The sequence below is a fragment of the Haemorhous mexicanus genome, chromosome 6, assembly GCF_027477595.1.
Source record: "Haemorhous mexicanus isolate bHaeMex1 chromosome 6, bHaeMex1.pri, whole genome shotgun sequence".
Lineage (NCBI taxonomy): Eukaryota > Metazoa > Chordata > Aves > Passeriformes > Fringillidae > Haemorhous > Haemorhous mexicanus.
Genome location: NC_082346.1, coordinates 26,358,758 through 26,378,679, shown reverse-complemented (window position 1 = coordinate 26,378,679; position 19,922 = coordinate 26,358,758). Strand labels below are relative to the sequence as shown.

Sequence of the window (19,922 nt, the reverse complement as noted above, 5' to 3'; positions counted from 1 at the left end):
GGTTTCTAATTACACTGCACTGTTAAAAGGACATTTAACCAGCTAAGCAAATTAAAAGATCTAAAATACCTTCATAAATACAGGACAGTAGTTTCACTTAGCAGAAGCATAAGTAATGTGTTAAGCCCAAAGCGTTATTTTGATATTACCGAAGCCTGAAAAATCATTTTAACAAAGATCATCTCTATGTAAGCCTCAGCAAGTTCTCTAAAAGATATATAAGGCACTCTCCACATACATCATACAGTTTTCACATGAGCTACTTTGCTCAGAAAGAAGTGTTCTGCTCATTAATTTCAAATGTTTGTTTCCTTTAAAAAAAAAAAACCCTAATGGTCAGTAAATTATATAAACACCAAGTATAAGAATTTAATGAAGCCCCAGTATTTTTCACTCAAAGGCAGCAAACAAACTTGACGTGGAACCAAAAAGTAATCTAATACTGAAGCCTACTACATCATCTTAAATTGGATTTGATTTTTAGGGAGCACTAGCAGCTCTCCTTTTCAATAAAGGAATTATTATATGGACAATAAAAGCTTACTGTGCAATGAGCTTGGGTTTTTTTTTTTCCTTTCTTCTAAAAACACACACTGTGTACCCAATTAAACATGTGTACATCAGTGAGGAAAACAGTGGTTTTAAAAAAAACCAAAAAAACCTAAACTGTGTTTTAGTTTTCAGATCAGTGAGTTTATTACAGATATTCAGAAGAGAAGCTTCACAATCTGGTACAAGACACAGTAATCTTGCCCTTCTCTCAGAGGATGGGAAAATGGAAGTTTGGTAAACAGCTACTATGAATGAAAGAGATACAGATGAGGCTAGTACAACATAGACAACCCTCACATCTAACAAACCCCATGATGTTGTCAACTGTTGCTGTCAAAAAAATACCAATTCGGGAAAAATGCATTCTACTCAATAATAACAAGGGCCTGCTAAAGACAGCAATAAAATTGGACTCCACATATTGCTGGAGCGAGGAAAAAGCAAAGAAGAAAACCACAAAACCACCATGAACTAAAAGCTTACCTTAGTGCTTTCCTCAGTGTCTCAATACATGCTACTATGATTTTTGGGTTTTTGTTGTCCAGACCCTTTAATAATTCTTCTTGTATTGCCTCTCCTTTCTCAATTTCTATATACATTAGACATATATCTTCACCCAGCTCTTTTGCTCTGGCCTTTGGCTGATTGAACACTTTATTTACAACTCCTGATGCTACTTCTCCTGTTGTCCTGAAAGATGAGAGAGTATTACTTTTGGAACATTTATGTGAATTAAGTGTTCTACATCATTATCCACAGGAAAAAAAACTCACATAGCACCAAATCCAGATTAAGACCCAACAAGCCTGCACATAAAAGGGACTACATCCAAAAATAACCTTGAAGAAAATAACCTTTTTTAAGGGATGGCTTCATCATCTAGTTTATAGAAGAACACAGATCACAGTTAACATGATTCTAATATCAGACTACACCAGTGAATAGTAGACATTCTCAAGAGTGTATTAACACTCTCTAGTTGAGGTTCACAAATAAATGCCATGTCCTGGAATTATGTATGTTGCAATATGTTAAGTGTATCAGTACATAATCCCAGCACAGTGTTTCACATATACTTCCAAGCTTCACATACACTAAATTACTGACACCACTTTCAAATCAATGAGTGTGCAAGGTTTTTAGATTTTTTTAAAGAAAGATTTGGGGTTTTTAAGTAAGACATTTTATTCATTTCATCAGGTCACAAAGTCAATGGACCAAAGTGGACAAACTGGCCTGTTACAGCCTTTTATTTCACCCTCGGGAGTATGGTCTACTTCATGGCCTACACAACACAGAAGTACTAAAACACATCCAGTGAAGAAATTGGCAGGTATGAAGATTCATATTGGTTATGCTGGATGCAATGTAACATAAACATAACTATAGTTTATTTCATGTATGAATTACACACACACAAAAAAAAGGCTCCCTCCTGTATAGATAGACTGTTTCAAAACAAACAAGAACAGAGATTCCAGTTCACAGCACTTACACCGCCACATTAGTGATTCACTTTTTCACCATTTCAGAAATTTTCAATAGTTTTTTAGAACACTGCAAGCAAGCTGTGATAAGTTAATATGCACATGGAGGCCATCCACAAGGAAAGCATGCCATTCGGCAAGTTCTCTAGACTGGAAAGCAAGTTCTGCTCTTAACAACAGAGATCAGAATTGATAGTGGTCACTGCATAATTTACATTCAGCTGCAGCTTTTCTCAGAGAGGCACATTAAACTGTCCCAACAGCCTAAGAGCAGCAAGAAGAGGCTACTTACTTCCCAGCTACATGAGCATTTTCAACATAAGCAAGCGCTGCTTCCAGTCCTTTCAACTGAGCCACTGCATTGGAGTCGGTCACAAATTTCTTTATCAATCCAAGATACTTCGACCATTCAGGACTCTTTTCATCATCTATCTTCTGGAAGAGCTTGAGTGCTTCTTCATAACCGTTTAATCTGGCTTTCCATAGCTGGAACCAGAAATTGGATATTTAAATGTTGTGCTATTACAACCTTAACTTACCAAATCTCACAAAGCTCTTCAATCATATTTGAAAGTATGCTCAGCAAGCTGGCACCTGCAGATTTCTCTTCAGTGTCTATATGAATGACATGCAACAGGACAAAATACTTGTTTTTCTCCTGCCAACAATGATCTGGATAGAGAAACGCCAGTCTTACCACCCCCCCCCCCCCCGCCGCCCCGCTTGGTCTTCATAAGTTCTAGCAAACACCAGTGAGGAGGTGGGAGCCCAGCAACAGTTTCAGCTACAGATGAGTAATTTCTCCACGTGAATGAGTGTACTTATCTGTCAGCACACAAGCTTACGCCATACAACGCTACTAAAATCTGCTTAATAGAGGTTATTCAGCCTCTAGGTTGGATAGAGCTGATGCAGTTTCAGATCTGTTAATACTCACACCGTGCAGCTGTCAAGATTACCCAATTACAGAGTATTTAGATACAGAAACACTACAAAATCATCAAGAGCAGAGATACACAGCAAGCCAAATCCATGATTGCCTACCTTATGTTCACATTTCTGATCAATGGGCAATTTCATCCACTCACTGTCGTCCCCCATTGTAAATCAGGCTCTCTCTATAACCACAGTTATTTCTGTGGAGATAAGGACAAGTCAGAAAACAGAAAAATACATATTGTGTGAATACATACTTATACCTAAAAATACAAAAACATAAAACCAAACCAAGCAAAAAAAACCAACCAAACCTCCCCCCAAAAAAACCAAACCAAAACCACAACAAAACACACAAAAAAACCCCCCAAAAATTCCAAAACAAACACAAAAAAATTTCAAAACAACACACCTGCCCAGTTCTATAGCAAATCTCATTGCTAATATGCAATCTGAGGCTGTAATTATATTTAGAAGCACACTTTGAAGATCAGACCACTATTTTTTTAGCTCTAGAAAATTATCAGAAACCATTAAAGATTAGAGAGTAGTGCAATTTGTAGTATTTCTCACACTACCAGTCTCAATAGGTGAAACTTTTAGTAAGCTGAAAATGCATGTGGAATATAACCTCATCTAAGCTTGAGGAGGAATGTACTACAGCAAAGGCACTAAACCAAAATGAGTTCCCATCAACACTAAAAACTGGCTCTTACTGACACGTGCTTTTAGCAACAGGTGCCATGAATCAGTGTCAAAAAATAATCAGATGCAAGTGTAAGGACAGTCATTTTAACAACTTTACAAACAGCACAACTGAAATGAAGAGTTACCAAGAAGAACAAAAACCATTTTTGCCCTAATTCTAATGTAGCCAGCATCAGCAACTATCAACAAGAGATCAATTTCTTGCCACGTGTAGGGTTTAAATCCTCAGTCATTCAAGTTTTAGTGGTTTTCCCCTTCTCCTTTTCCTTTAGATTAAAATAAGAACACTGACTATTAGGGTATGACAGATGAGATCTTAGGCTCAATGCCCATCTCAGACTTATTGTACAACTAATCTGACTGCTCAGAAAATAATGAGAACCAGTCTGATGCAGAGAGGTCAGCAAAATGAAAATAGCAGCAGTAGAAAGGGCTCCCAGTGTTATTTATAAACACAAATCAAACCAGAGAGGGAGTAACACATTTCAACACACCAGTCTGAAAACTCTATAACCTGGCTACACACAACAATTTATCACTACAGGCATGTAAGTACACAATACTAGCAGAATGCCCCTAATAGAAATTCAGCCTTTGGCTACAAAGTATTTCACCTAATTCACTCAGAGGTTCTCTGTACAAAATTAATCCCTTGAATTAGGGGTATATTTTCACTCACATAAATTAATATAAGCAAGTACTTCAAAGCCTTCTGTCAGCCACACAACACTAACACATAGAGCTAACCTGACAGCAAAATTAGGCTAGCAACAGCATACACTAAGAACAATCTTTTTTTATTCCTTCCTCGGTAAGTTAGAAGATACTTAAGTAACAACCCAACCTTCCAATAATTAAAAAAACAAAAACCATAAGAAGCACAAAGAACTCCAAAACCCCTACCTGTCACCAATACACACAGCCCCACAGCAAATTACACTAAGCTTGCCTTAAATATTCACAAGTTCCTATGGATGTTAATACTGTTCTCACTATAATTGCCTAAACCATTAATTTGCCCTATGGCTGTAAAACAAGAGTCAATGTCAGAGCACAAGCTGACTACATACATAAACAAGTGGATCCAACTGTTATTATGGTTTGTCCTTCTCATTCCCTATCTCATCAAAACAAACAACAATATGGATATTTTTTCTTGACATCAGCACAGTGGGACCAAATGTGCTTCTAAAGAAGCACACTTTTTTTGGGGAGGGCCAAAGAACTGTAAACCACTGAAAACGAAAGGATCTGCTTATTATGTAAGAAGCAAAGTACTCAGAAGTGAGGCTACCTAAAACCCTTTCAACTGAACTGTTAATTCTCTTTCACTATCTTTTTTAATGCTCAACTTAACTAAAAAACAAAACAAAAAAACCCCCTAGTCACAGCATTCATCCATGTCAGGAATTGACAAAAAAAGGTACTCCAAATTAAAATTTACAATGAGAATAGAACTCAAAGGCCATACCAATCCCAAACAATCATGAGGTCAAAAGGGCAACTCAGTTACTGCATCCAAACCCCATCAACCTTTTGCAATGGATCTGCTTTCATCTGCTTGAACGCCTGCTTATGCTTTCTCTGCCCCAGCCTCTCATTTGTTCTCTTATCCCTCCTTTGGCCTACTGAGAGTTCAAAATGAAATAGAAATCAACAGACTCCTGATTCAAACTCAATGCATTTTACCTATTAAAAAAAACCAACCAAAATAACCCACCAAACAGAAACCAAACATGCACACCGAAACAATACAAAAAGCACCACCCCACACCCAAAAGCAAGATGCTCATGGCAAATACAGAAGTGGGGGGTAAAACATATCTAACTCTATAAAGGCAAAAGCAAGAAATGAGACTGAATTCACATGAAAAGCTTTCCAAACAGCCCACCTAGCAATGGATGCAGGCATGCCCTATAACGAACAGTTTCCAGCAGTAAAATCCCCCATTCCTCGAGTTAGCTCTGCAGCCAAGTGCCATCAGCAAAGACAGCTTTGCCAATATAAACTGAGCTGTCATTAGGAATATCTTCATTTGAATGCACCAATACAGAAATAATGAAGTACTTCCTCAGTGTGGATGCAGATAACAAATAGATGCAGTGGTTTCTTCCCAAAGTCACAAACACCCTTGCGAAGAACAAGCAGAACGAATTTTATAGAAAATTAGGTAGCTCTGATTCTTAATCAGAAACTTGGAACTAATTTAAGCTATTGCCTATTAATACTTTTTTGTTAAAGAACACATAAGGAACCAATACAAGGATAATAGCTAATCTGAACAAAAAATGGAAAAAAAGCATGCACACACATGCCAGCAACAGAAAGACCAGGATAAAACTTTGGCACCTGTACTAGACATCTACACTGTTTTTTTATAAAACTGACAAAAGCATGAACTTCCTACTTCAACAATAAAAAGAAACATTATTTCTCTCTAGAGATCTGTTCTGCCAAGGAAAGAAGTCTTACTGTAGGACAGTCCTCAAACAAAACATCAATTCAATTCAAACCCTGAAGTCAATAGCAACTCTATTAAAAAGGCTTGTCCATTACCAGACTAATAGTAATTTACAATTATTTTTATCCTTATACATATACAACAGTTCACTGCCACCAAGTACAACCTCTTGCTTGTACAGTAGTGATACACTACAGGATCTGCAATTTCCCTTCCCACATCACAATGTACTTAACTTGGGGGGAATCACACACTGTAAGAGAGACATAGGGAAGGGAGTTGAATGACCATGAAAAAGTGTTTCACCAATTTTTTTTTTTTTTCAGTCTGGTCAACTGAGTTCCCCCACCATTTTTAGTCATGAAAATCTACAATCGAAACTTAACCCATTTTGTAATTGAAGTAATCTTCTGCACTGAATCCACCATCTAAAAATAGTGATAAAATTATACTCCCCCCAGTAATTTACAAATCCCTTTAGAACAGACAATTTCTCAGAAAGTATTCCAGGGTCACAGAGGGAAAGCTCCTTCTGAAACATCCAGTCTTTCTAGCTTCATCACTGCTCATGTCTGTCCTAATGCCAAGATTTTGTACTGTCTACATCTTGCATTTAACAGAATAAAAGATGATTGTTTCTCTTTTCAATTAAGTCACTGGGTTCTGTGTGATCACAGAGTATCCTGCATTTGACAAAAAGGTTTTTCTTAAAAACTTCTTTGCAAAGACATGCAAAAACCTCAAGTCATTACTTCTCAACAACCAAATAGCAAGTGGCCTCATTTTTAGATAACACAGCTAAATTCCATTATTACCAGTGAATTTGCAGCAATGAAGTGTTTGACCTACATAGATTTTTTTTTTTTGCTGCCTCAACTTGGAACAAACAGAATTAAGTATTTCAGAAACAACATTCATTTTGGTAAAATCTAGAAAACAAGACCTCTGAAGCAACTGAACTGCCAAAGTAAGTTTTGTGAGAGACACTTGTCATAAAAGTGGTCAATGCAACATTTCCAAAAGCAAGTCACCCAAGAAATCAGTAGTGGAGATGAATAACAAATCTTTCCTGACAGTTCTTGGCAGGGCAGCTTTATATTACAGAACAGTGAGAAAATGAAGACCATCAAGGAAAGAAAAGGACCTTCTGAAGGGAGATCATGCAAAATTCAGCAAAAGTGGAAAGCATTTACAAGGCAGCACAAATGCAAGAATTTCAAACATAAAAGTGAGAATTCCCAAATGAATATATGTAAGTTTAGGAAACAAATGTATCACATTAAAAGATTCTGAGACAATATGAAAACATCAAAGTTTGGATTCACCATGCACTACTCTGAACAGATCTTACTCAACTTCTAAAGAAATGCTTTTCCTGCTACAAGTTGCAGAGCTACATCACATTAACATCACAGCTTAGAGTATGGGGTACTGCTAAGGAAAAGTCTTTACATCATTAATGTTCTAAAATGTGACTTGTTTTGAAGCATACAATCATCACCTATCACTGTATTTTATTGTGAAGTGTCAGCTTCCAGACCATTTTCTTCAGAAGATGTACAACGGCAAACTAGGAAGCCATTTTATGCTAAATAAAACCAGCTGTTTATTGATACGGATTGTCTACTTCTCCCTACTCACTTTCACCTATTGAATATTACTGTTGCACAAGAATATCATTAAATATTTTCATATTTTGAGAGATTTTCAAAAGCATTACTCAAGAAAAAGTTCAGAGAAATCAAGACAGGTCTTTTTAAAGGAAAAAATCTGTCTGAAATGTTCCTATATATTTGGGCACAAATTTGGAGTGCATATAGTTGGATTTCACATTTCAGATGAAGCTATACTTCTTTGCAGACAGATCTCTGGTAGTACAGCCACAGTTTTCTCAGCAGAAAGAACTGTTAGGTTTTTTGTTTAATGGCAGTTTTGGGTCAGATTTGCTCTTTGGCTCTGAAAGAACAAAGTTTCACTTTCTTAGAAGTTAAGTCCAACACGGGGTTTTTTTTGTATTTGCCATCTAAATCTTCCCATCAGGCACAACATTAAGTAGCTCTGAAAATATGTTGAAGATTTGAGTAACCATAACACAGTAGGCAATAAAAATTTAATAGAATTTTAAATACTGGCATTTTCAATTAACAAATGAAGTATAAGTTGCAAGATACACAGACACTTGATGAAAAAATAGAAAGACCTCAGAATAACAATAACAAAAAGAAAAAGGAGAAATGCATGCTAAAGGGAAGCTACTGTTTCAGCAGTAATGAAATGGCATTCAAGAACAAACAGCATTAAATTCTCTCTTGCCTGCTTTAATGTGTATGCCCTAATTCACCCCAGTGAAATTTTAATAGCAAAAATGACAAGCTACTGGTAAGATATACAAATACTTAATTTCTCTGCAAAGAAACATTTTAATACACGGCCTCTGAAAGTAACCAGGGCCATTCTTTCCCATTCATATAAAAGTGAGAGACAATGCAAAATAAACTGACCTTCTGTTACAGCTAAGACCAAAAGCAATTTGTAACTGCATGGGTAAGCCTGGCATGAAGCCAGTCTTAGGGAGCCGAGAAGGGCAAAAGGGAAAAGGGCAACACACGGGCAAGTGCACAGGCATGCACTGACATAATTCTAAGGGTGGACAGTTGGGAGTGAAAGACATCAGTGGGACTGCGCTTGTGAGCTGCAAAGGCCCCCACCCCTCAAGAGGTTTTACAAAGCTCAGGCATGAAAAGGCTCATGTGATTTTCTTTAAAAGGACGGCCTGAACTGCTGATGAAGGAAAGAAGGAAAGCTCCCGCGGAGACATCACTAGCTCCCTCTTTCACCAAGGGAAGCTCCCTCCAGCACGGCTTCCTTCTGCAACTAGCGGCGCCCCCGCCATCCCCAGCACCTTCCAGAAGAACACCCCCTCCACTCTTCTGCCCGCAGCCCAAGAGGCGTCTCCGCAGCCCGGCGGCGTTTCCCACTCCGCGGGTGTCTGGCCGCAGGCCGCGGCCGGGCACGGCGAGCAGGCCGCCCGCCCGCCCGGCATTGTCTGTGCCCGCCGCCCCCGCCCCACGGCCGGGCCGGGCCGGGCCCTGCCAGCGCCGCCGCGCACTGCCCGCGGCTTGGCCGGGCCTGGCCGGACACTCACCCTGACAGCTCCGGGCCGGCTCCCGGCAGTAGCGGGCGGGAACCGCGGGCGGGCCGGGACGAGCCCCTCCCCGCCGCGGGCGGGGCTCGGGACGCCGCGGCCGCACCTGGGCGGGAGCCGGCCCGCGCCGGGGCCAGACAAAGGCGGGCAGGGCAGGGCAGGGCAGCGGCGGCCCCGGCGCGCTGACCCTGCAGCAGCCCCAGGCACATCGCGTTCCCTTCCCGCCGCCGCCGAGCCGCCCCCGCGGGGCCGGCGAGCGGCAGCAGGCGCTGCTCGGCCCTGCCGGCGGCCGCGGTGCCGCCTCTCGGCAAAGAAGGGGCCGCCGGGCCGGCGACCAGTGACCAGCTTGGTCCGCCAGGCCTGTTGTCCTCATGAGTCATACCCCGAACGCCCATGCCCGTCAGAACAATTACTACTCTAACAGAGGGAGCTGCGGTCATACCCCAGCATGCAGCAGACATTATCCCAGGCCACCAATCATCCAGCAATCCCTAATTGAAGGAGGGAGCGGTTCTGAAACCCGACAGCAGGAACAAGGCCAGCCGTGGGGAAGGAGAAACAGTGCCTTCCAAAAGAGGTACGAACGAAGAGCCTGGCACCATACCATCCCCGCATTTCATGCTGCTGCAAGATGTGTAATGACAGCATTCTGGTGGAGCTGATTCATCAGCAATCTCTCTAGCCCATCGTCTGACATTTTGAGATGCCTTTTCTATAGTGACAATAGCAACTGAAGAAGCTGGTATGGTGGGAACTGAGTGTCACTTGCTTCCTCCTCAGAAGAGCATCAAGCCATGTGATGTAAGGCTGTATTTCTCCAGCCATCTTTTTAGCTAGCTGAAGAAAGAAGCCTCATCCAAGCACCGGCAGCACCAGCCATGCTTCCCACTGAATAATTGCCCAAGTTACTTTTCCTACCACCTCTCTACCCCCTGCAACAGGAAGGCACAAACATGCACAGCAGCTTCTACTTTTCAACAGCAGCTTCTACTTTTCATCTGACATCGGCAGCAACCGAGCTGTCATAGACAACCCCAGACAATGTACAAGTGCTCAGGTCAAGAGACTTTATTCAAAGAAGCCAGAAAAACACTGCCTGGTACAAGGCAATATTTAGTTTAAACAAAAGGGTACAAGGCTTTTCAATGTCACTTCAGAACTCCACCCATATAACATGAACCAGTGGGAACAGTCTACAACAAAGCATCAGCAAAGCTACACCATATTACTCTTGGACTATGTTGTCTTGAACCAACCATTCTGCCACAGATGTGAATGGCTTTAATGCCATCCTACTCTGGCAGACCTGACAAACCATTTACATTAAATAGTTTACAAACAAATTAGCAATACAAGTTTATACATTTCTTTTATATACCATATAAGGACAGCTGTTGGTAGTGTGAAACAGAGGAGAGGTAGGAACGGGACAAAAGGGAAGCAAATGAACACTGACTGGGATTTTGAAAACCTTGATTAAAGGTTTGCAAGCATTTACATCTTTCAAGTGTCCTTCCAGTCATGCATCCTACACAACAAAATCCTCCAAATTAGATAATTAAGATAGTTATCTCTACTCCACAAAATATTCTGAGCAGTTTCTAATTGGATGTACTGTTCAAGATGTGCTTTAGTGATGCATAAGAAGGGGCAAACAGAAGTGCTGCATTTGCAGATGACAACTAGGTAGCAAAAAAAAAAAAAAAAAAAAAAAAAAATTAACTGAAGGAGCGTACAACATGCTAAGTGCTTTTCTGCTGCAAATTTACCACCAAACACATAGAGTGAAACAATTCATAACATTACACTGAAATTCACGTTTCCTGCATCGACTATTAAATAGAAACAAGATCTTCCCATTTTAGCAGACTCTGGTATGAGAGCACAGACCCACCATGGCAGACCAAGTTTTCAGAGGCAGAGGCCCACCTTACATAACTGACCCATACAAAGGGAAGGACAAGAGCCAGCATGAAAGTTAAGTCTGGCAAAATACAAGTCTCATGTGTACAAGAACCAGGAATCATGTTCCATCACCATGCATTCCCTTTTTCATATTACAATACCAAGGGAGAAACCTTCCATCAATACAGATCTAAAGCAGAATGAATAACTACCATACTTCTAAAATTCAAAATTTTTTGTTAAGTTGTCACATAATTTCTCCTATAGCAGGTCACCTGGTTAATGTACCCAACTTCAGCTATTTGTTCAGAAAGTCCTTTGTACCTGAAGGCCATTTGCTTTCATAGATCACTCTCTCAATGTTGCTTATAAGGCTTGCCCCTACCACAATTCTTGAAGTAGGAAAAAAACCAAATGGAAACTTGACTCTGTAAGTTCAATATGAGAGGAAGCTACCAAAACAGCAAAGTTTAAAGAAAGGCCAAGCCTGAGGCGAGAAAACCAAACCAAATTCTAAATTTTGTACAGTCAACTGATCTCATGTTGGACACTAAAGAGTCAAAACTATACAATTTGCACTCAATCATTCTACCTTCTAAGTTGAACCTTCCTCAAAGTTTTAGTAACAGACTTGTGAGTACACCTTTAGAATACGCCAATATATGAGATTCCATGCATTCTGAACTAAGCAGTTTTACAGTTTCAGACTAATAGATTCACTGAAAGCCTAGAGTAACACTTTGACACAAAAATAATACATGAGGAAGGGCTCCCATTGCTGGTAGCTCAATATCCCGACAACTACTCAACCCCTTGTCACCTGCACAAGGCAACTTGAACTGCACTCCAATCAACCACTAAAATCAGCAAAAAATCAAACACTAAAATCAGTAAAAAGTCAAAGCTGCAGAATAACCAGATAGACAATACACAACAAACACAAATCAGTTAGAAAACTGTAGCACATATGACTTTTAAATTTTTTTTTATTCTTAAACAGAATCCTAGTTTGCTTAAGGCACACAGAAGTATCATTCCTCAATCTCTGTCTTCCGACCCAAAACCTTACAGATTCAGGAGGAAAATCCTCTACACACCAACCTAAAAAGCACTGTCTTTGGAAGAATCACAAGACTATCTGTTTCAGAAACAAAATCAAATTAAACGCAGGAAAGGTGTGTGTGCAGAAGCATAGGACACACACTTCTACCCAGCTCTTCTTTGCATATACTAGAGAGGATTCAACGGGAAGCACCTCCTGGTGAGGGGCTCTGGCAATCTTAACACTCGCACCCAACAACAGAGCTGCAGAAATAAGAGATGAGCTCGCACCTTTGGTTTTAGGACTACAATCACCCCAGAGAACGTTTTGCTTAAGACATTCTAAAGGCGAAACCAATCCTGCACGCAGCCTCAGGGGACAGAAGGCGCCCAGTCCGCATTTCTCTTAAGGGGTGCCCCGTTCCCCCGGCGGCTCCCAGGCCCACTGTCCCGGCCACCTCCCACGGAAGGCCCCCACCAGCAGCCCAAGGCCCACAACGGACGGAGGAGGCCGTAGCGGAGCCACCGAGCCCGCGGCTCCCACCGGCCCCATCGCCCCCCGGCTGGCGGGCGGCCTGAGCGAGCGGCACCTCCGCGGCGCGGCGCGGTACAGGCCGCGGCCTCTCGCCACTACCAGGCGCAATCCTCACGCCGCCGGGCTCTGCGGACGAATGCCGCCGCAGCCCGCGGGCCCGGGCCATCCCCGCAGAGAGATGTCGCACCGCTGGGACTACGCCTCCACACGGTCCCCCGAGAAACGGGGAGGTTCGGGCCTGGCGGCGGAGGCAGGCCTAGCCACCCTCCCACGAGCACAGACAGCGGACGGAGAAGGGACCGGAGCTCACCGGGGAAGGGACAAGGACGGCGAGTCTCACCTGGGCCCGGCGGGTCGGGCCGGTGACGGTCCGGCGGCTGCTCGGCGGGGTTTGAAATCGCCAGCACCGCCCGCACCTCCCAGTGTCCGCCGCGCCCATTGGCCGCTGCCGGCCCCGCCCGCCCTAGCGCCCGCGTCTCTTATTGGCCCGTTTGAATCCGGCAGCCGCAGCGCGTGCTCTCCGCTCGCTCCCGAGACGGCGGAGCGCGCACCGCCGCGGAGCGCGCACCGCCGCGGAGCGCGCACCGCCGCGGAGCGCGCACCGCCGCGGAGCGCGCACCGCCGCGGGCGGCCTCCCCCAGCACCGGCCCGGTCCCGGCGCACCCCGCTCGGGAACTACCGAGACGTGCCTGTCCGCTCTCTCGGCCGCCGCCGTGTCCCCAGGGAGGGTGTAGGAGGGGGCTGCCGGGCCCTCCACGGCCGGAGAAGCGCCTGCCGAGAGGCGCAGGTCCTAAGGTAGCCGGGTCAGGACGCGGGACCCGTTGGCAAAGGACTAAAGCATTTCGGAGCTGATGGATTCGGCTTTGGGGAAGATCCTGTTCCAGAGGAATGGGCCTTCTCTTTGGCATGGTCAGTGAGTTTGTAAAGCAACAACTCAAGAAAAGATTGAGGCGACCTTATCAATGTCTATCAGTATCCGAAGAGAGGGTGTCAGAGGATGAACCAGGCTCTGCTCCTTGGTGCCCGGCAATAGGACAAGCGGAAAGGGGCAGAAACTGATGCACAGGAAATTCCACATTAATAGGAAGAATTTCTTTCCTGTGTGAGTGACCGTGCACTGGGAGATGGCCCAGAGAAGTTGTGGAGTCTCCCTCACTGGAGATGACAGGATTAGTCTGGACAGTCCTGTGCCATGTACTCTGGGGTGACCCTGCTTGATCAGGGAGGTTGGCTCAGGTGACCCACAGTGTCCTCTCCACCCTGACCTATTCTGTGAACTGATTTTAGAGCACAGTGTGTTTTGTCTCATTTGTTTCTTCACTTCAGCTTACAGATTGAAGGAAAAATTTTTATGGGTGATCACAATAGAAGACAAGGGACACCAGAACTCCATGCACACAACTGCAATTAATCTTACACTGCACTCTCCCCACCATGCCATGTGAACACCATCACTTTTTTTGGAAGAGAGGCAATTTTTTCATGACCTGACTGAAACGGCTTCTGCACAGTGCTTCAATTGTGAAATGAGCAGAAACACAGTTGTTTTAAACGTTTTAGGTAGTTCTTTCATCAGAAAGGGACAGAATGTTACAAGATTAGCACCAGTACTGCACTATTCATTATTAGTGGATGTTTCATTCATTACTCAGCCTTTTGCACTATTTAAACTCCTAGTTATAAAAAAAAGGCAACAGAAGCTTAAACAAAACCCCCTACAGAAAGAAAAAGCAGCTCTTCTTCAGAACTTTATTTTCCACTCAGCAGAGGCTTGAGTTCTCTACAGTCCTAATATGAACAGCCCCTTTTGCTGTTGCCATGTTAAAGGGCGGGGGGGGGGATGAAAAAGCAAGGTGGGGCAGAGTGAGAGGTATTATGAGTGTGAAAGAATCTGTAGCAGTGAGTATAGATATTGGGCCCTTGATTCAAAATCACCAGGATACAGTGTGTGCTACAATCAGGTTTCTAAGAACGGTTCCTATCTTCTTGCTCCTCTCAAATGAAGCAAAGTTGAGGTTCTGTCTCAGATTTCGGAGTTCCTCATTCAAAGGAGAATCCAAATAACATGCATGATTCACAACCAATAGCCAGACAGAGTGGTTAAGAAAAGCTAAATTTATATTAAATTATCATCAACCCCTAAAATATTGAACACAGTGGTTAAATAACTCCAGAAAATCCAATGTCTCCAGTGAGTAACGTTAAAACCATTACACAGGAATACACGGAAATCACTGACGTTAGCTCAGGACAGACAGGAGAGAGGTTTGCTTTTTACATAGTAAATCAGTGCTCAAGAGATCATCCTCCAGTAGCCTTTCTACATTCTTAACATCCTAAGTGCAATGAGGGTCTTCCCCGGAATGGGGAACCATGATGCATCCCCAAGGCAGCATCTCACTGGGGCTGTCTCTAGAAAAAAGATGCGAATTTCTGCCCACCTCACTGGTAGAGGAGGCTGTGTGACATTTTATTGCTCCTTTTCACCATAATCATTTGAGGAAGGGAGCAGAGAGCAGTTATGAATGGTTGTTAGGCTGGAGTGCACAGCGTCTCTCCTAAGAAGCAGCAGAGAATATTGATCAAAGTGGAGATCACAAACACCATGAGTTGTTGAAAAGACTGACTGTGTTTTTCCTTTCCCTTCCACACTTGCGACTTGTCAGCAGTGCCATTACTCTGACAGGCTGACTTAATCTTAAGTGACAGGTCTGGGCAGATGTTTCCCTTCACCCCTGTCCCACCTCAGGATTTTGGTGCATGGTCATAATAAGCTACTGGGAAAAAAAAAAAGAACAACCCATTCCAAAACCCAAAGAAACCCTGCTCTCCTACAGGTCAGAGCCTTCCTCCCCCATCTCCCCACTCCCAGCCCTGATGCCCCTGCCCCTACACATGGTTTCTGCTCAAATTGATTCTTCTGCTTATGCTTGAGCCCTCTGGTGTCCCTGCATGAAGTGGCTTAGATGGGCAGCATCCATGTCAGTGATATGCACTCCTTTCTCAGTTCCCAGTCAAGTCCACACCTCAATCCAAAAGTGCCTCTGCCCAACAAAATCAATGCTTCCAAGGCTGGAGTCAAACAAATAAATAATTAAATAAAAATCTAATTAAAAAAGAAAAAAAAATCCCTCTGGGAGTAGGGAAGAGTCCCACATTAACACAGGGAAATCCAAGCCTTAGCTCCAGTTCATTTTCCACAGGAATATACACCAGTCAGCCCAATGGTGCAGTTAGGGACAGAGTCTCAAGACACCTAGCCAGGTTGAAGCTGCAACCTTCCCCTATCTACAAAGCTACCTCTACTGTGAAAAGTACAGGCAAACTACTGGCAACTGTGGTGTTCTTCAGGGGTAGCAGGCCTCTTAGCATATAAACAAGGTTCGAGCAGAGTAGGATGATTCTCCTTTTTAATCAGCTGAAAAAAACATTGCATGGGAGATGTGCCCTCCCCCTACCTCTGAACCATACCCCAGTGTATGTTTTGCTCTCTTTACACCATGGATGGGAATGTACTTGACCTCTTTCCGTGTGATAAAAGAGGTTACAAAGTTTGCAGTGAGAAATTCTTCACTGGGAAGTTCTGCTTCCAAGGATCTGGCTTAATGCTCAATATTTTACCATGTGATTTGAGGGGTTAATATAAATTTTGTTTTTGAAGAAGTGTCAAGCAATATTGTCTCTTTTTTTCTTTTTGAACAAACAGATGACAAGAGAGTATGAAGAGGTGGAAATAGTCCTTGGGAACATGCAAGACCCAGCTCCAAATGCTGCTGGGTTTTGGCTGCAAGGGTGGGATGACATTCCCTAAAGGGTAAGAGTCTTGGAGGCCAGAGAACTGAAGCTCATGCAGCTGATGAGAAAAATTATTTGGCAATGAGAGCTATTTAGTGGTAACAGAAGAACTTAAAGTGCAATTCTATCTGATAAACAACTACTTAGAATGGCCTTTGCAGCTCCCTGATTATTGTCTCCCACTCTAGGTCAAATGGGCTCAGCCTTGTAATAAAGCAGTTCCTAACTGTCAGCACTGAGCATTCCCCTGGGAAAGACTCGACCTAGGAATTCTCTCTTTTCCCTTATTATGGTAAATCAAAGGTCCTAAAGGCCAAAATAATTGTGACCTTGCAGAATTTGGACTAGTGGGGACCTAGCAAATTTTCTTATTCTTTTTTTATGTATCAGTTATGCAAAGATCAGTAAAATTTAGGTCTTGCTGAGATCCATTTCCCCCCATTAGCTCTGTAGAGCTAAGTAAAATACCAATTTTTTCTTGTCTCAAGTTGAGCACTCAGACTCCAGTACCCACAGGGAATAGTTCTGAAAGGGGCATTTGCTGACTCTTGTTTTTCCAGAGTAGAAACATGTTTTAACAGGAAAGGGGAGAATAGGAGCAGTGTCCACTGCCAGCAACAGACACAGTGCTCCAATGTGAGCATTCCTTAAAGTTTTTAGTAGCAGACAAGAAAGTAAGCAGTGATGCTCTCAAGAAGTAAGTCTTGGCAACTGTGGTTATCCTCTTTATGCTTTTACAAGGTGACCTGATGCTCTCTCAGCATCCTCTTGAGCCCCAAAGTATATCCCATCTATACCAGACCTCTCTCATGTCAGAGACCCCTTAACACAAAGCCTCAGAGTGCTGCTAGTGCTGGAATGACATGGGGTACTTCTGTGATCAGGAGCCAGCAATGAGGCAGCTCTGCTCTCTTCATGGGCATTGACTGTGAGCTGGATGGCACAGGACTTGCAGGTTGCCAGGGAACAGACACTCTGAACCAGATTCAGGCCAGACGGGTCACTGCAAAAGTTAACGTGGCAACTTCCAGGAAAAGGGAACATATAAATAAACCACAGACAGTGAAAATGAGTCAAAAGGGTCCCTGGGTTCCAACCGACCCACCCATCCTCCTTCTCCAAACACAACAACACAGCTGCCCAGGCTCCATGCTGAAAGGTCCCAGTCTCAGGCCCCTTGCAAGAGAGGCTGGTCTCTGTGCCCTTCCTTGCCAGGTAGGCAGAGTCTGTCTTTTTTGTGCAGAGCAGAGGGTAGGGAGGGTGCGACTGTTTCCAAAGTCACGTGTACTTTAGACCTCGCTCTCTGTGGAGGGCTTGCGTTGGTGTTTCCAGCCTGTGTCTGGGAGCGAGCCCCGCCGCTCAGGAGTGGCTGCTGCTGTGTTAACACTGCTGCATTCAGACTGTTCTTCCTGTAGCAGCTGCTCAGTTTCAGTGTCATCCAGTGACCCAGAACTAGCCTGGATAGAGACCGTATCCGTCTTCATGCAGACGTGGTCCCGGAGGATCCCTCCACGGGAGCTCCGAATCTGCTTAAGGTCATCCCATTCGGAATCATCACTGGATAAAAGGCATATGCCCTCCACAATCTTGATCTTCTCCTTAGTGTAGCTGTGGTCAGGAGCAGTCTAGGGAGAAGACAGATGAATGAAAAAAATACATCCATGGAAAAATACGTCAAAGAGCAATGCAGAGCTGGAATGAAGACAGGGAAGCAGACAAAGAGCTGGACCTCCATGTAAACAGCCACTGGCTTTAACTGCCACAATGACAGAACCCATTTTAAGCTTCCTTTAGTTCTTTACCACCCCCAGATGAGTTCTCCCTGCAAGGGCTCTCATTCCAAACCCCCTGATTCCTCAGTCATGGAAGCGGAATGAGGATGAGGCTGCTCTTCTCATTCAACTATACATATTCCCTGACAAAAGAGAGTAAGAACACTGAGCCTAAAATGGAAGGAAAAAAACCCCACCAAACAAAATGGTAAGCAGAAGCAGACAGAAAACCTCATGGTAAAAGTAGGCAGGAGATCAATTCTAGGTTTGCAAATCTTTATATCTGAGTCATTCTAGATTCACCTCTCACAGATGGAATACCATTGTTGAGGCCAAGTCTCACAGCAGCAGAGGGGAAGGAGATTTTAAGGAAACAACAAAAATGATCAGAGGCAAAAGGGACCACACTGAGATTAAAATAGTGAAATCTAACTTGGCTCACTGAGAAATAAGGAGCACCTGATCTATCCCTGAGGAGAAAGCGGAGGTGGTGGCGAAATATACATCTGTGTATGTCAAGGAGCATCAGAATTAAGGAAAAAATGGAAAGGATTTAGATTCCCAGATAAATAATCCTGACTTGTCCTTAATAGATAAAGCTAAAATGGCTCGAAGATTTGGGGAATCTATTGGATAGTACCTTTGAAAAACAGTAAGGGAAAACTCTCCCCTGTGTAAGTCTGTGATCCCTGCCAGAGGAACCAAGCAATCTAACAGATAATCACAAACTGTCCTAACAGAAATTGCCTGTTCAAAATATCAGTGAGTATGAGTAGCCAAAGCACAGACCAAAGAATCTGCCACAGAAAATTACTTGTATGCTCCTGACAGACAGTGGAGCTAGTTTAAGGACATAAAAGCAGGGGAGGAAACCAAGAAAGAGCAATTAGTAGGGACAGCGCTTGAGCCACACAACAGAGCTTGAGTAAGGGAGGCAGGATCAAACACACAGAGCAGTGATACCTGACGTGAGGATGTGGACGGAAATCAGAAGAGGGAAGATGAGAAGCTATCTGAGTGATAAGAAAGCTTCTGAGGAGAAAAGAGAGGAGAAACTAAGTGCTGCAAGATATCATATTAAACTCTCTCCGTCATGTGGCACAAAGTATGGACCTCTGAAGGATCTTTAAAATGCTCTATTTAATAAGGGTTCTATTTTTTCCCCCTATCCCACCCCTTTCAGGCTGTGCACAGCCAGGAGCTACTTTCTTGTCACTGAACCCTTTCTGGCTGCCTGGTTCCCCTGGTGACTGTCCAAAGCAACCTTGGTGCAAGTCACTAACCCAGACCTGTATCCAAGGAAGACAATTTCATTTGGCTCATGCACTTTTGAGGGCCAGCACCCAATGCAAATAAAATACAAGACACTGAGGGAGTGGGTAAGAAGCAGAGAACTAAAGACAAGTCAAATTCACTACAGCTCACTGGGGAAGAAGTGCTGCTGGCTGATGTCCATAGCAGTCTGAACAATTCACTGAAGGTGTTCTTCTGTGTCCTAAAGGTAAATGCAAGTTGCAATCCTTCCACCTAGTGAGGCCTGTAATACTCAACAGCAGCTTGGGCTGGGCTCCTGTGTCCTTAGTA

General features: G+C 43.4%; 2 protein-coding genes across 10 annotated transcripts in view; both read right to left on the bottom strand.

Annotated features, from left to right (window-relative positions):
- The window catches only part of CKAP5 (cytoskeleton associated protein 5), a 53,743-nt gene extending 40,513 nt beyond the window's left edge, over positions 1-13,230 (bottom strand). For 3 of the 5 annotated variants that reach the window (XM_059849376.1, XM_059849379.1, XM_059849380.1), the window contains exons 1-4: positions 13,112-13,230; positions 3,084-3,175; positions 2,332-2,525; positions 1,036-1,242 (exon numbers count right to left, since the gene is read on the bottom strand). In XM_059849376.1, coding sequence (XP_059705359.1) covers positions 1,036-1,242; positions 2,332-2,525; positions 3,084-3,140 — 458 coding nt within the window. In that variant the 5' untranslated portion in view covers positions 3,141-3,175; positions 13,112-13,230. Of the gene's footprint in view, positions 1-1,035; positions 1,243-2,331; positions 2,526-3,083; positions 3,176-9,290; positions 9,311-13,081 lie in introns of those variants that run through there. The other 2 variants (XM_059849377.1, XM_059849378.1) reach the window with 2 other exon arrangements.
- Positions 13,231-14,506: 1,276 nt separating this feature from the next.
- Positions 14,507-19,922, bottom strand: part of LRP4 (LDL receptor related protein 4) — an 81,611-nt gene continuing 76,195 nt past the window's right edge. For 4 of the 5 annotated variants that reach the window (XM_059849381.1, XM_059849382.1, XM_059849384.1 and 1 more), the window contains one exon: positions 14,507-18,191. In XM_059849381.1, the coding sequence (XP_059705364.1) occupies positions 17,856-18,191 (336 nt within the window). In that variant the 3' untranslated portion in view covers positions 14,507-17,855. Of the gene's footprint in view, positions 19,371-19,922 lie in introns of all 5 variants that reach the window. The other variant, XM_059849386.1, reaches the window with a different exon arrangement.